The 14,335-nt window shown below is 41.1% G+C and overlaps 1 protein-coding gene across 1 annotated transcript in view; it reads left to right on the top strand.

Annotated features, from left to right (window-relative positions):
* Positions 1-14,335, top strand: part of LOC104935232 (ADAMTS-like protein 1) — a 35,203-nt gene that overhangs the window by 2,818 nt on the left and 18,050 nt on the right. Inside the window, exons 3-6 of the mRNA XM_010751039.3 lie at positions 6,615-6,825; positions 7,205-7,384; positions 7,715-7,868; positions 11,666-12,415. Coding sequence (XP_010749341.3) covers positions 6,615-6,825; positions 7,205-7,384; positions 7,715-7,868; positions 11,666-12,415 — 1,295 coding nt within the window. The remainder of the gene's footprint in view (positions 1-6,614; positions 6,826-7,204; positions 7,385-7,714; positions 7,869-11,665; positions 12,416-14,335) is intronic.

Consider the following 14,335-nt stretch of genomic DNA (forward strand, 5'->3'; position numbering starts at 1 on the left):
GAACAACATGTTGGCTTTTAAAACTTTCCAGCTCTGAAAAGAAACAAAACCTCCTGAGCCACTAGTTCCCTCCCAGTGTAACAAGAGTCTGAATTTAGGTGGATTTACCTTCTGTCTCTTTGATGGAACCAACCTGGTCACATGTAAAGCCAGCAGGCTAGTCAGCGGGTGTATTAGTAGCAGCAAGCAGATTGTTCCTCTGGTTGTCGTAGAGATGCAGGCTAGATTATTGTGCAGCTAATAACACAGCTCTTCCATTAAGCAGCATACACCAGTAAATGGCTTAGTAAGTCATTTTCAAACCTTGTATTCTCCCATGGCTTTCCCTGGCTGATACTGGCTACAACAGCTGCAGCTATATGCTCCATTCTTGCCTTGATACTGCAGATCAGTTCTAAATGGTAAATGGTCTGTAATTAGTGTACAGTGTACCTTTTGCTTTTAACACTACACATCAAATTCACCCATTCATACATGCAAGGTGCTCATCAGGAAGTAACTTAACACATTCTCACACACTCACACACCAATGGCACAGCCTTTGGGAGCAATTGCCCAAGGACACTTCAGTGTGCGGACTAGAGTAGGTGGAGATCGATCCACTAATCTTCTGTGTGATCTTCTTCTTATTTTGCATTAAAGGAAGCAACAAGTCCTCTACACAAAATCAAATAACTAAATACAATACCAATAACTGCCATCAAAAACGACCCATATCAATATTTCTGATCTGAAGTGATGGTGGGTCGGTAATCTCCAACAGCATTACAAAGGACCTGTCCTGACACATGACAAAAGACGTATAACTTCTGCCTCTGTGGTTAAGTTTTGACTTGATTTTGGCCCAAACAGAACTGGTTTAAAGTCATTGAACATCATGGTCTTGTTTTTCAGAAATAAATATAGAAAAAGGCCTGCGAGCAGCAGCCCAACACACTTTGCTGACCCAACCCTCATCCCGTCAATGCTTTACAGTGTAAACAACAAAGTTATACTACTTCCTCCTGTGCCCTAGCAGGCACAACTCATAATTTTCATGGCCTGGTCTTGACTATAAACATAGGTTGCTTAGGCAATTTTTCTTTCTTCTCCACTCATCTAGGACTCAGGCTTTTTGAAAACTGACCCACACAAGGTGTTAAAAATGAATTCTAATGATGATACTGATTCCCTCATCAGTCACATCATGCAGGCCACTTTTTTGTGCCCAAGACTTTGGTTTGTTCCATATTAACATGCTAAAGTAAGATGGTGATCATGGCATGGTTGATTTTGTCATTGCAGTAACATTTCTTCCTTCATTCATTCTGTTTCATAAATTATAGGTCGATGTGTTTGATGTGTGACTTTCATCCCCTTAAATAAGCAGTTCCTGAACTTTTTCCTTCAGGGACTCCTTGTCTATCATTGAGTAAATTGAGTGACATATTTCCTGTATATTTCATATTATACTCAATAACAGAACAGAACAGCTGATAAACTGAACAATAATCAAATCAAAATCAAATCAATTTTAATAATAATAATAATAATAATCTAAAGATCGGCAAAGACATGGATCATCAGTGAATCTAATCCAATCAAAGCGTCCACGCTCTTAATTCTACATAACTTAAGTCTTAATATACTGTAATTAAGAACAGGTGATAGATGTTTATGGAGACTGACTTATCCCACTTGAGTCCACACAGAGTCACCAAGATATCAAACCAGCACAGTCAAAGAAGCTCAATGCACCCCAGGAAAATGCCAGTTTACCAATAAGACATGCACCATGCACAAAAACCCAAGTATGGCTCTTCGTCTGGTGAATCTATTTCTCTCAGGTCCTGCAGCAAGTCACAGGAGTGCCAATTTGAATCACAACAGCTGCATCTGACACCATCCTAACTTGTTGATGGATGGATTTGCTTGTGGGAGAGGAGAGTCTTCTGGAAAACCTGTCATTGTTTGAGCACAGCTGGGTTCTTCATCAATACAACTGTGGTTATGTAAGCAAAAGATCACTCCAGGACAGCTTTGGTCCAGAAGTTAGCAGCACAGTATTTCCCTGTGTATTACAGTAAAATTCTGAATACACACACTTCTATTCCTCCATCAAGTGGAAGTATCCTGCTTTGTGTTTAATAAACACATTGTGATCGATTCTAAATCATATTTTATTATAATAGTACAACAATGTACACTCAGACACACCCACACACCATAAACAGACAGTTGTCACTATAGTGTATATTAAGGAAAAACTAATTTTGATATGAGACTATTTTATTTCCCTTAACATAAGACCTGTGTCCTGCCAAGACACATAACAGTGTAATTAATATACTACAGTATGTCAAAGCGTGTATGTATGTATGTATACCCAGTATGTTCTCAAGACTGTAAAAAAGTGGACTTTACAGTGGTCACCATGTTTTAGTTGTCAAAGAGGATAACCAATATTAAATAATGACTTACTTCATGGAGCTACTGTATGTTACATTGCCAACTACCAGTTGCTAACATACAGTATATATGAAAGAATGCTAACCTAGCTAAAGCTACACTATAAGCTAAAGATGGATGTTTTGGCTGTGCACTGAGTTGTGATAACATCAGTGATATTTCTATAAATGTGAACTTATTTAACTTATTTTAACAAGCCTTCAGTGTAAAACCGGCAGCAAAGAGGAAAGTTCAGGGAAGGTGCTTGCATTTCATTTGGACGGAACCGCAGCTAGAACCTCCAGTCACTGCTGCACAGACTCCGAGGCCCTGAATTGAGTCATCAGGGCAAGATGGCAGTGTTCATGTCCATTTTGGCTTCATTTTTGCACAGTGAGAGGAAGTGGAAACACGTCGTCCATCTTTATACATGTCATTTCTCCAAAGTCGTCACCAGAGAAAAAAACAGCTTGATGAATAGCCATATGAAGTAGCAGGGTGAATTAGGAAAAGTAGGACACTGTAGGTAGACCTCTAGTAAATGTTTTGCATGTGCAGGGCTCTGCTGTTAGCAACAGATAATACACAACATGCAGTCAAGTCAGCAATAATAAATATACAGCATGCAGTTCAATTTCCATAAAAAAGCACATGAGAACATTCAGCCAGATGGGTGCATCCAGAAGGACGTGGGAGGGTTAGGGTTCAAGTTACAGAATTCTAGTTTGAAGCACAGGGCCACTGGCCAAGACATCCCATGGTGAGAACAGGACGTATATGTTTTTTTATTTTATTTTTTATTTTGTCCTTTTATGGTCTTATTGTATGTGGTTGTGTAGTAAAGCCACTGTAGTTGAGAAAAACTAGATGAAAGACTCAATATACAAACCACATGTAAAGCCCCAAATCAAATACACTCATTTAACGCCAGCTTTGTGTGTTACTATGAAAAATCACTATTAAATATACAGAGTCTACAATGTAGGGTTAGGATTTGGATCCCTTTTTCAATATGAGATCAGGGCGGTACAGGTGTACTACAGGGCTCATCCCTGCATGGTATGATGCAGAGGAATCTACCACTCTGTCTGTTTGATCACTTGGGCCTGCTGTTAAACTGCAGTAGTTTTCTGAATGCAGCCAATCAATGCCAAATAAAGCATGCCATCAGGAGCACAGAGCAAGTCTGTGCATTCTGTGATAGCATGTTTAGAGTTTTTTTCATTACCGTAAAAGAAAATGCACCTGTGTCATAACAAGGTTTGGTGTGTGAGTCATACCTCTCGACATGAATGAAATAAAAATGCACTGAGTTCCAGTGGCCTGTTTTATTCAGTTGTGAATGGAGGTACTGTACTGTAAACGGTAGTGTATCACATCCATCAGCCCGGTGCTTCTTTGCAGCATCTCAGCTAGATACTCCAGAAACAGTCAATGAGTATGTCTTGTTTCGATTACTGTACAGGCACAATCTCACCAAACCTGCAGTGTCATCACGATGACAGGACTCCAGGCAGTTGTGCATAGTCACTGTGTACCAGTTGTCTTGTCGAGGAACAGTTCCAGCCTGTAATTGTTAGCTTACTGTTTCCAGCTCCCAGTCATTATGCTAAGCTAGGCTAACCGTGTGCTAACCCATGAGATTGATGCACCTCATATCACTTGCCATGATGATGTGTACTACGTGCTTAGTGCAGTCAGTAAAGGCAAAGGGAGGGCGGCTGAGACATCAGTGAGTACGATTAGGACATCAGTTTGTTTTTTCACGTAAGGTTAAAGGTGAATATTTGACATACTTAACCATCAGTGTGTGTGTGTGTGTGTGTGTGTGTGTGTGTGTGTGTGTGTACTATAAGTCATTGCATTTCCAGGCAGCAGATGGATATTTGCCCATCTACTAGTCCTACAAACTGGAGGCACGTCTGATTCACACACAGTGATTTACCCTTCTCTTCCTCTAATGGACATTTACAGGAAGCAGCTGCAGTGCTGGGACACACACACACACACACACACACACGCACACATATGGGGTGTAGTCTGCTGCCTGAGAGTTTTGGAGACCAACAGTGAGAACAGAGTGTAAACTCCCATATTCCCTCTTCTGCTCTGTCTGTCTATAACCCCCACTCTCTCTGCAAGTCACTGCTATACATCATACTTCATCTGAGGGATTCTTTTCTTGCCTTGTATTTTGACCCACTTCATGAACTTGTTAAAGAAATACAGAACCTCTGGCTCTGAGGTCCATTTCCACATTAGAGTGTCCTGTCCTCAGTCAGATGTTTTAAGAAAGTAATGTGTGACATTGTTATTTTATTGTGGTCAAATCTTCAGACTTTCACTTTACTTTTCTTGTTTATCTGGATAAGCTGTTTGCATGCTTGCAGACCTGCTGTGTCATGCAGCTGTCTGCCTTACCTTCAGTTTATGGCTTGACTGAGCCTAACACTGGTGAGTGGTGTCAGGGAGCTGGCTGTCAGCTGGCTCTGTTAGCTCTGGGTTTCCACTCCAGCCATGAGCCGATTTACATGAGAGACTAAAGTCTTGAGCAAACGATCATAAAAAGGTAATCCGCCTAAAAAGAGTTGAAAGTAAAGTAAGGCTCTTCCTGCTGCCAAAGCAGAGAGGAGAACTCCAAATAATCCATATTGAAAACAAAACTGATGTAAAATCAGTATCTATGTATTTACTGAGTTAATTAGCAATGTGCGCACATTTCTAATTTTAATTTTAATAGAAAAATGCTAACTCTATTTCTGGACCTGAATCAAATATATAGTAACAGAGAACCATGACCTGACGTTGCACCACAACCGCTGATGTAGATTCACACCTACAGACAATGAGAGGGAGAGTGACCAGTTAACCTGTTGATTGCATGTCTTTGTTTTTCCACAGACATATGATATTATGATATATATATATATATTCATTCCTAATTTTAAAAAGCAAAGGTTGTAAGATTTGACCACAAGTTTCAAGTGTGCAAAGGTGCAATTTGTTAATATAGTTGTAAATGTGCACCATTGTACATGTGCATTTGTTATGATTATATTACTTATGTCAAAAAAAAAAAAATAAAAAATTGGTAAAAAACAAAGATATAGCAGCCAGCTAAAGCCAGCGGCTGCTGAGCCCAGTTACATTTTCCGCCCGCTCACCCCCGGCCCTGGCACGGTCAGCATCCCCACTGGCTACTCCTCACTCCATGCTAAAAGTGGTGTAAACACAAACACTCCTCCAGTGCTTCGAGCTCCCAGTCCAGGCAGCCAGAGTGAGATAACTAGCTCAGATTAAATCACAGAGAGTTGAGGTGGAGCAGCCAAAGGACATCAGAGGGAAAACCAGAAAACATTTTCTCCATAAAATATGATCCAGTTTCACCAAAATCAGTCAAATAGTTGCAGCAGAGAGTGTGTGAATATGAACATACGTGTTGACGTGATGTAAAAACTTTGATCATGAAGTGTGTTCTGTTGTTGACTGTGGAGCTGCGTTCACACAGAGTAAAAACTGTTTCTAACTGTGACATCCAGCGTCCTGCACAACATCATGAAGTTACCGTTGATTATTAATCATCCATTTTTTGCCATAACTTTTTTGTGGACAGGAGGGTAGCGACCATTCTCACTGTGACACTTCATATTCCTTTATTATTTTAATTCTGGCATTGATAATGAAGTCATATTTTTCACCAGGTTGTTCAGGTTTATATATCTTGCATTAAAAAACACTGTAGTAAGAGTGTAGAGACATTTTGTAGTCCATCTTTGTAGTTTTACCACAGATCACGTCAGTAACATCCACCATCACATATTGACGTAGTCTAGTGTAAGTGCAGTCAGACTCTCTGAACACTGCAGTCGTCTTCTCATAGCTCCCTTTGAATTCTCCTTCTCTTTCCTTGACCTCATGACATTTCACATCAAGGTCAAGGAAAATCTGCTTAGGAAAGGACTTAGTCATTTTCTGACTCCTCGACCGTAGGCACAGTGTTAAGGGAAGACACAAGTGGAAAGGAAGTGATGTAATAGGGGTTATGGGAAAGTAGAGGAAACACTCTATATACTCTATATTTATAATGTGCCATTAAAGAGACAACACTACTTCCACCATACATTTCCCAGAGTTTGCATCTTGATTTTTAGCAGTATTTTGACCTGTTCCATTATCTCTCTCTGCAGATGGGAGGTGACAGCGTGGACTGGTTGCTCGGCGTCATGCGGCGTTGGCATACAGACCAGGGGTGTGTTTTGCATGCGTCTGTTGTCTGTTGACCAGCAGGATATTCTGACTGTTTCAGAGGACGAGTGCAGGGAATTCAAACCTGCCATTCTGCAACCCTGCAACCAGGTGGACTGTCCTCCAGCCTGGGAGACTGAACCTTGGCAGCAGGTATTCAGGAATATTACAACATTTATACTGAAAATGATGCTATGCTAACTATTCAATTGCTTGATTTTGCATTTTCACTAATATTTTGTTTCAGCCTTCTACAAAGTCACATTGTAGCATCAAGCGCACATCCAAGAATAGTTACAGGCTAAAATGTGACAAGATTCAAATTAATGGTTCAAAAACAGTGAAATTATGGCTCCAAATGGAAAATGCTAAGAACAGAACTGTGGATCAGGAGTGCCCCTTTGCACAAGATCTGACTTTAAACAAGATCATAAATAAAGCTGCCTCCTGTGTGAACTGTCTGTAGCTGAAAAGGGTTGGCCTACACAGCATCTGGGGAGCCTGATCGTTGTCTTGTGCTTGTTCCCTGCAGTGCTCTCAGTCCTGTGGTGGGGGTGTCCAGTTGCAGAAGGTCTACTGTAAGCAGCTTTTATCCACAGGGGCATATAGGAGGCTGGGAGACAAGGCCTGCTGGGGGGACAAACCTGCCACCAACAGAAGCTGCAGCAACATTGACTGTTTACCCTACGTGGCAGGAGGAGAATGGGGAAAGGTGAACACCAGCGAGTGGAGAAATAAAAAAGACAATGGAGGCTGGTTGGAAACTGTCAATATTTTCACAGAAACATATCTAATTTGAACTGAGGCCTGATCAAGTTGCAGTATTTGAAACTACAATCAGTTGTCTTCAGTGAAATTGAAGGAAAATTGCACATAGGGAACTTCAGCCAACAGCAAACCAGAAAGTCCAAGCTGTGTTGCACCACAACCATTGTGCTAAACATAACCAGGTTTTGTGGAATCATCAATGTTCTGTCTGATAATAGGAATGTTATTTTTGGTTTATTTGTAATAAACATTTCTTTCCTCTTTTACTCTGCAGTGCTCAGTATCCTGTGGTTTGGGAATCCAGCGAAGGGAGCCACTGTGTCGCCAGTTGACGGCCATGGGTCACCAGGTGACACTAGCCAGGGAGCTGTGCTCAGCGTTGTCCTCCCCACCACTTGTGCGAACCTGCTGCATGATGGCCTGTCCCAGTAAGAACTCACACACCTATATTCTAATTTCCTTGTGTACTTATGTTTAACAGAAGATTTCATAAGAAAACTCAATCTCAGGCAAACTCACATGTAAAAAGGGATACTGGGAAGAAAAGGGAGAACTGAAGAATCGTCTGTTTGTCCAGTTTTTCAAGTCTTTTCTCTCCATAGAAAGACATTTACAGTATTTGGCTACAATTTTTCAGATTCCATTACACATCTAATGCATGTTTAGGTTTTATAACATTATAGGTTCAGTGGAAAGTTCAATTTCTTAAATCCTAAACAGAAGTCACACCCAGGTGGACAAAGAGGGGGGTAGACTTAAGATAAAGGGCAGGCAAAGAATCAGTGTCCAGGAATTCGGGCAGGCAAAATTAGGAAAAGCATTCGATCCAGTTAACTGGACTTTCTTAAACACACTACACAAATTTGGCTCCAGGGAGCTGTTCATCCATTGGATAATGACACTATTCACCTCACCCAAAGACACAGTCACCACAAATGGGATCATATCTTCAGCAAATAGATAGCAAACATACTCAGGTCTGCTCATCCCACATAGAGCCACTTGCTGCAGCTATAAGTCAGAGCAATGCCATGAAAGGAATTCACACGATTCATTTTTTTCAATTCAACGATCCTCCATATAAACTACTTCAATCCAATGCTGCCTGTCACACCAACAGATGCATGGTTCAAATCTATTCATTCCTTTACTACTACCAGGTAAATCAAATATATTACCTCAGTAAATGAATCCATCAAACTGACTACAATATCCATAGACAGATCTGGAACAACTATATTGTAAAAACATCTCACTCTCAGATTTACCTTTTCTTCAACACAACTCCCCACACACAGAGGTTGCAGGGCAACATGGGCAACTACCAGTGGAAAATATCTCTGTTACTAATGAGTTCTGTAACTTAATGAGTTCTATATGAAATACTGATTGCCTGATACTGCCTGATTGGCACCTGATTGTCAGCACCTGTGGACATGGGCCCTGCTACAGTGGTCAGTTGGTGTTGCTCCAGGAATTGGCATGCCACATTTGACTGATCTGAATAGGGCCCATACGATAAGGCAACTTCAAGCTGGTGTTCCACAAAACCAGGTTGTGGCATTCTTTGGAGTGAGCACTAGTACCATCTGCAAACTGAAGACTAAGTTCCATATAATGGGGATGTGGAAGACAGGCCGCGAAGTGGGCGTTCCAAGAAGACAGCACCCCAAGAAGAACATTTCATTGTTGTCATCCTGTCAACACTTAGGAACACTTAAGTCTTCTTTAGATTTGCAGTCAAGGTTTGCAGGACGATCTGGCTGACAGCTCTCTGTCCAGACAACTCAGAACAGACTGCACGCAACAACTCTCCAGAAGCCTGCCATGGCTGCCTTTTACCATGAGGCCCATTTGCGCTGGTTTCAGCAACACCAACACTGGAACCTGAACATGTGGAGGAATGTTATGTTCAGTGATGTGTCCAGATTCTGCCTACAGCACTGGGATCACAGGGTCAAAGTGTGGAGAAGACACAGAGAACGATTTGCTGAATACTGCAATGATGGAGTAACATCTTTTGGTGGAGGTAGTGTGATGGTGCATGGTGGCATCTTCCTCATTGGAAAACAAGGCTTGTCATCATTGGAAGGAATCTCAATGCAGAGAGATATCGAGATGAAATTCTGCAACCAGTGGCAATACCATATCCCCACAGTCTGGTCTATCCTAGTCTATCCTCCAAGATCACAACACTCACCCCCACACAGTGGGGAATATCAGAGACTTCCAACATTCCTGATCTGAACCCCATTGAACACTTGTGGGATCAGCTTGCGCATGCTGTTCATGGCAGAGTGACCAACACAACCACACTGGCTGACTTGCCACAAATACTGGTTGAAGAATCAAGGCTGGTGACCAACATGAGGAGGAGATGCAGTTTAATTAAGCAAATTAAACTGAAGTGACAGAGTTGTTGGGTTGTTCTTTCTGATATAAACATTTAACATTCTCATGAACACAGTGTTGGCATGTGTGAATGGCTGGAACGTGATTACCCATGGGGCTGTGAGTTATATATACATTCCCTGGCCCTCTGCAGAAACTTACTCTATCATGCTATCAACACATCCTGTTCTCTCTTTGAACATGTATATTTGAAGGGAAAATGTTCACTTTGAAAACCCATCCGGACTTATCTTCAGTTCTCATGCTAACATCCTGTGCTGTACAATATGTACACAAGCAGCTGGGAAGTGTGTGTAATCATGTGCGAAGAACATCTGAAAATAGTGGAGTTCAGCAGTTGTTCTTTGAGTGATGATGAGTTCACATAAAGGCTATGGCCAAGCTACAGGAGGGAAAGCACTGTTTGCATGTTTATATCCACTGGGTGCTTGTGAAAAACAATGCACACAGCATTGTTGCAGAGCCACAATTTATCCGGAATCTGTAATTCTGAGTTCCTCTAACTCGCCTCAGCTGGGACAGAGACTGTAAATCACAACTGAATGCCTTGCAAATGTCACAGCGACTCCTGAGAGTCCAAATGTATTTCATAAAATGTTCTCTCCAGCTACTCCCTGCTCACTGTTGCTTAATAGTATTAATGTAGGTGTTAGTATGCTTCATCCAAAGTGGTTGGTCGAATATCTTTGGAAACCCACTTCCCCCACACATTTCTGACCTCAGATCAGGGACTGTGTCTGGATATTTTTCTGTCACCTTTTATGGGAACAACCCAGTTTAATTCTATGAATGTCTTCCAAGAGAGACTGAAAATGTGTGTTGTTATTGCCAAATAATTTCTTCCCTCTTTTTATGATGACTGGCTACGTGACACCTACAGATTCCAGGACTGGATTCTGGTCTTCAGGTGCCTCTGGTGTTTTAGGTCTCATTTCAGGCAAATTTGCAACATGCAAACTCTGAATTGCAACATGAGATCATTTCCACTGACATTAATCAAATCAATTTCAAATCAATTTTATTTGTATAGCCCAAAGTCACAAAGTACATTTGCCTCAGAGGGCTTTACAATCTGTACAGGGAGTGACACCCTCTGTCCTTAGACCCTCAATTTAAACTGCATAACTGGAAACAATGTATGAGAATGTGAGGTCTTTGCAAATCTTACAAAATTATCTGCAGTTTGTGAATGACAGACATTTTTAAATCTGATTTTCAGGAGTGAATCACTTTTTTCTTTATAATACCATCCATTAAAGTGGGTATTGTTAAAAAAAAAAAAATCATACCCGTGCAGATAGTGAACTTAGAAATCTGGATATGTGTGTTTTACTGAATTTTCTTCCCAGCCCAGCTGGTAAATCTTGGGGTCATTCAGTTTATAGGAAAGGAGTGCAGTCAGTGAAGCATGGGTAGAGACAGTCTTAAAGGTACACAGGTGTATCTTGTGCCGGCAGAGAACTTAACTGGCAGTTCTGTCTGGTTGATCACTGATTGGTTCTTTCCCACTTCCCAATTTCCCACTTGAACTGTTCCTTTAAGTTTGTCTAACTTATTTTGTTTATTTCAGTCAAGTTTTACTTTAGAACAACTCATAATAAATATTAAACAAAGTACTAGTAGTAACAGTACAGGTACTAGTTCAGGTAACTAATTTTTTTAATGAAGCCTGGTCTCATATTTTAAAACAAATAAATGACTTTTTGTTTGTGTGTATCTCTGCTTTTGTGGACTTTCTTCTGTCTCAATACAAAATACAGACTTTTGTATAAACATGGAAATGTGTTGTCTACTTTCTTGTTTACTACAACAGAGCACAAGAAAGACATCAGACCTAAAGACACAGAGAAGGGTCTGGTGAAGAACAAAGTCAAGCAGTCAACACGACATCCAGCAAAGGCCAGAGGCTACAAGGAGGGAGTCAAACAGTGTCCAGTGCTCATGGGTATTCATCATATCTACATCCAGAACCGAAAGGAGAAACGCCTGCACCTGACTATTGGCGGCCATGCGTACCTTCTACCCAACACCTCCCTGGTCATCAAATGCCCTGTCAGAAAGTTCCCAAAAGCCTTCATCCGCTGGCTGAAAGATGGACACGTCCTGTCCAGCTCCAGACGCCTGGCCATCACCAAGTCTGGCTCTCTGAAGATCCACTTTCTAGGGACAGAGGACATTGGGGTGTATAAGTGTGTTGCTGGACCTGCCTCAGACATCTTCACCCTCCAGCTGATAGGTAGTGACAGCAGGTCAAATAGCAGACCGTCTACTGTCAGCCCTAGTACCAAATGGGAGGAGATGCTGCCGAGTTGTCATAGGCACGACTCACACCTGGAACTGGAGCTGATCAGGCCTTGGGTTAGTGTGTCTCTGCTGCCCCCTGGTGCCCAGGAGGCCTCACTGCATCCTCGGGTGGAGGAGAGGTTGATTAATATCACCCTGCAGGCTGACAGAGGAGAGATTGAGCAGGAGCAGGCCTCACAACTCATCTCTTCACTGTTGACCCACATGTCTGCTGCCCAACTCTGGACCAGGACTGCAGAGGGACGAGGACAAGCTAAAGGTAATCCCCAGCTGCCTACGCTGGCAAGTGTGTGTTAAACGAGATTTATAGATTTTATAATATACATTGAGCCTTGAATCATATTTTGATCATGCTGATAGTAACAAAATGTTAAACTACTGCTTCATGATTCTGTTAGCATTTCACCAGAATGTTTTTCCCATATATCGGACTGCCACAGTGTTGCACTCTTACCATGGTCACTCTCAAACAGGAAAGAACATGTTGAAGTTTTGTTATAAACCTTGTTTAGGTCAGCATAAGTCATGCTGTGCAGCCAGAGCTTGTTAAAACCTACAAAACTGTATTTGGATTTTGCCGGAGTTTCTAAAGAAGTTCATAAAGATACTAAATATTGTATATTTATTATATGTTTGTATGTCACTCTAATAACATAGGAAGAACTTGAACAAGAAAATACAATATGTATATATGCAGTGTGTCAGACAGAGTGGAATATAATATGACAGTGGATAGTAGAATGATATGAACAAAGGTGATGCTCAGAGTGATTTCTATTGTTTCCTCAGTTACTGGGCTTTTCAGAGCTCTTCACTCTCACTGCAGTTACAAATAAAATCAGGTACTGTAGAGCCAACTAATAAAGAGTAAAGTGATGTTGATATGGCATCATGCAGCATCATATGCTGGACCATGCAGACTATTTTAGGACATGAATTCAACTGTTTATAGGAACAATGTTTTAAAGAATTAGTGTCACTCATTCAAATAAAATGTCTCCTTGGTGTGAAGGAGAAACTACAGTGGCTGCAAAATGTGCAAAAAACACAAAAGACCCTATCTAGAGTCAGTGTTTAGTTTGTCTGTCAAATCAAATCAAATTTTGAGATGTACCACCCTCAGTGGTACATATCCTGATAATGAAGACAGATTAATCGTATCCAATAAAGAATGACTAACTAGAGGTAAAACATCCTTGAGCAGCCTGGTTGGGATGGAGTCTAAGAGGCAGGTTGACGGCTTAGCTGCAGAAATGATTAAAGTTATTTGATGAAGGTCGATGGGAGAAAATTAGTCTAAATACATATCAGGTTTTACAGCTGTTTCCAAATTTGCTGTATCAGAATGCAGATCAATGCCTGTTGAGGGCAAGAGGTGATGGATTTTGTCTCTAATAGTTATAATCTTATCATTAAAGAAGCTCATGAAGTCATTGCTACTTAGACCTAAAGGAATAGATGGTTCAGTAGAGCTGTGATTCTCTGTTAGCCTGGCTACAGTGCTGAAGAGAAACCTGTGGTTGTTCTTATTCTCCTCAATTAAAGAAGAGTAATAGGCTGCTCTGGCATTACGGAGAGCCTTCCTGTATGTTTTGAGATTATCTTGCCAGGCTAGATGAAATTCTTCCAGTTTAGTGGCACGCCATTTGCGTTCAGATTTACGTGCCTCTTGCTTTAATTTACGAGTCTGCTGGCTATACCATGGTGCTAGCCTTCTTTGTTTAATTGTCTTCTTTTTCAGAGGTGCAATAGAGTCTAGAGTTGTCCGTAATGAGCCTGTAGTACTATCAACAAGATGATCTATTTGTGAGGGGCTAAAGGAAGCAGACAAGTCCTCTGCTACATTGAGACATGGCATTGAATTCAATGCTGAAGGAATCACTTCCTTAAATTTGGTTACAGCACTATCAGATAAACATCTGCTGTAGGAGTTTCTGCACAAAGGCTTATAGTCCAGTAATATCAACTCAAAGGTTATTAAAAAATGGACAGACAGAAGAGGATTCTGTGGAAAGACAATTAGATGATCAATTTCAATGCCATACAAGAGAACAAGATCAAGAGTGTGGTTCAGACAATGAGTCGGTTTATTTACACTCTGACAGAAGCCGATTGAATCTAATAGAGAGATAAACGCAGTACAAATACCAATAACGATGTCTCTGTAAATGTTAAAATC

Source organism: Larimichthys crocea, chromosome X (assembly GCF_000972845.2).
Source record: "Larimichthys crocea isolate SSNF chromosome X, L_crocea_2.0, whole genome shotgun sequence".
NCBI classification, from domain to species: Eukaryota; Metazoa; Chordata; class Actinopteri; family Sciaenidae; genus Larimichthys; species Larimichthys crocea.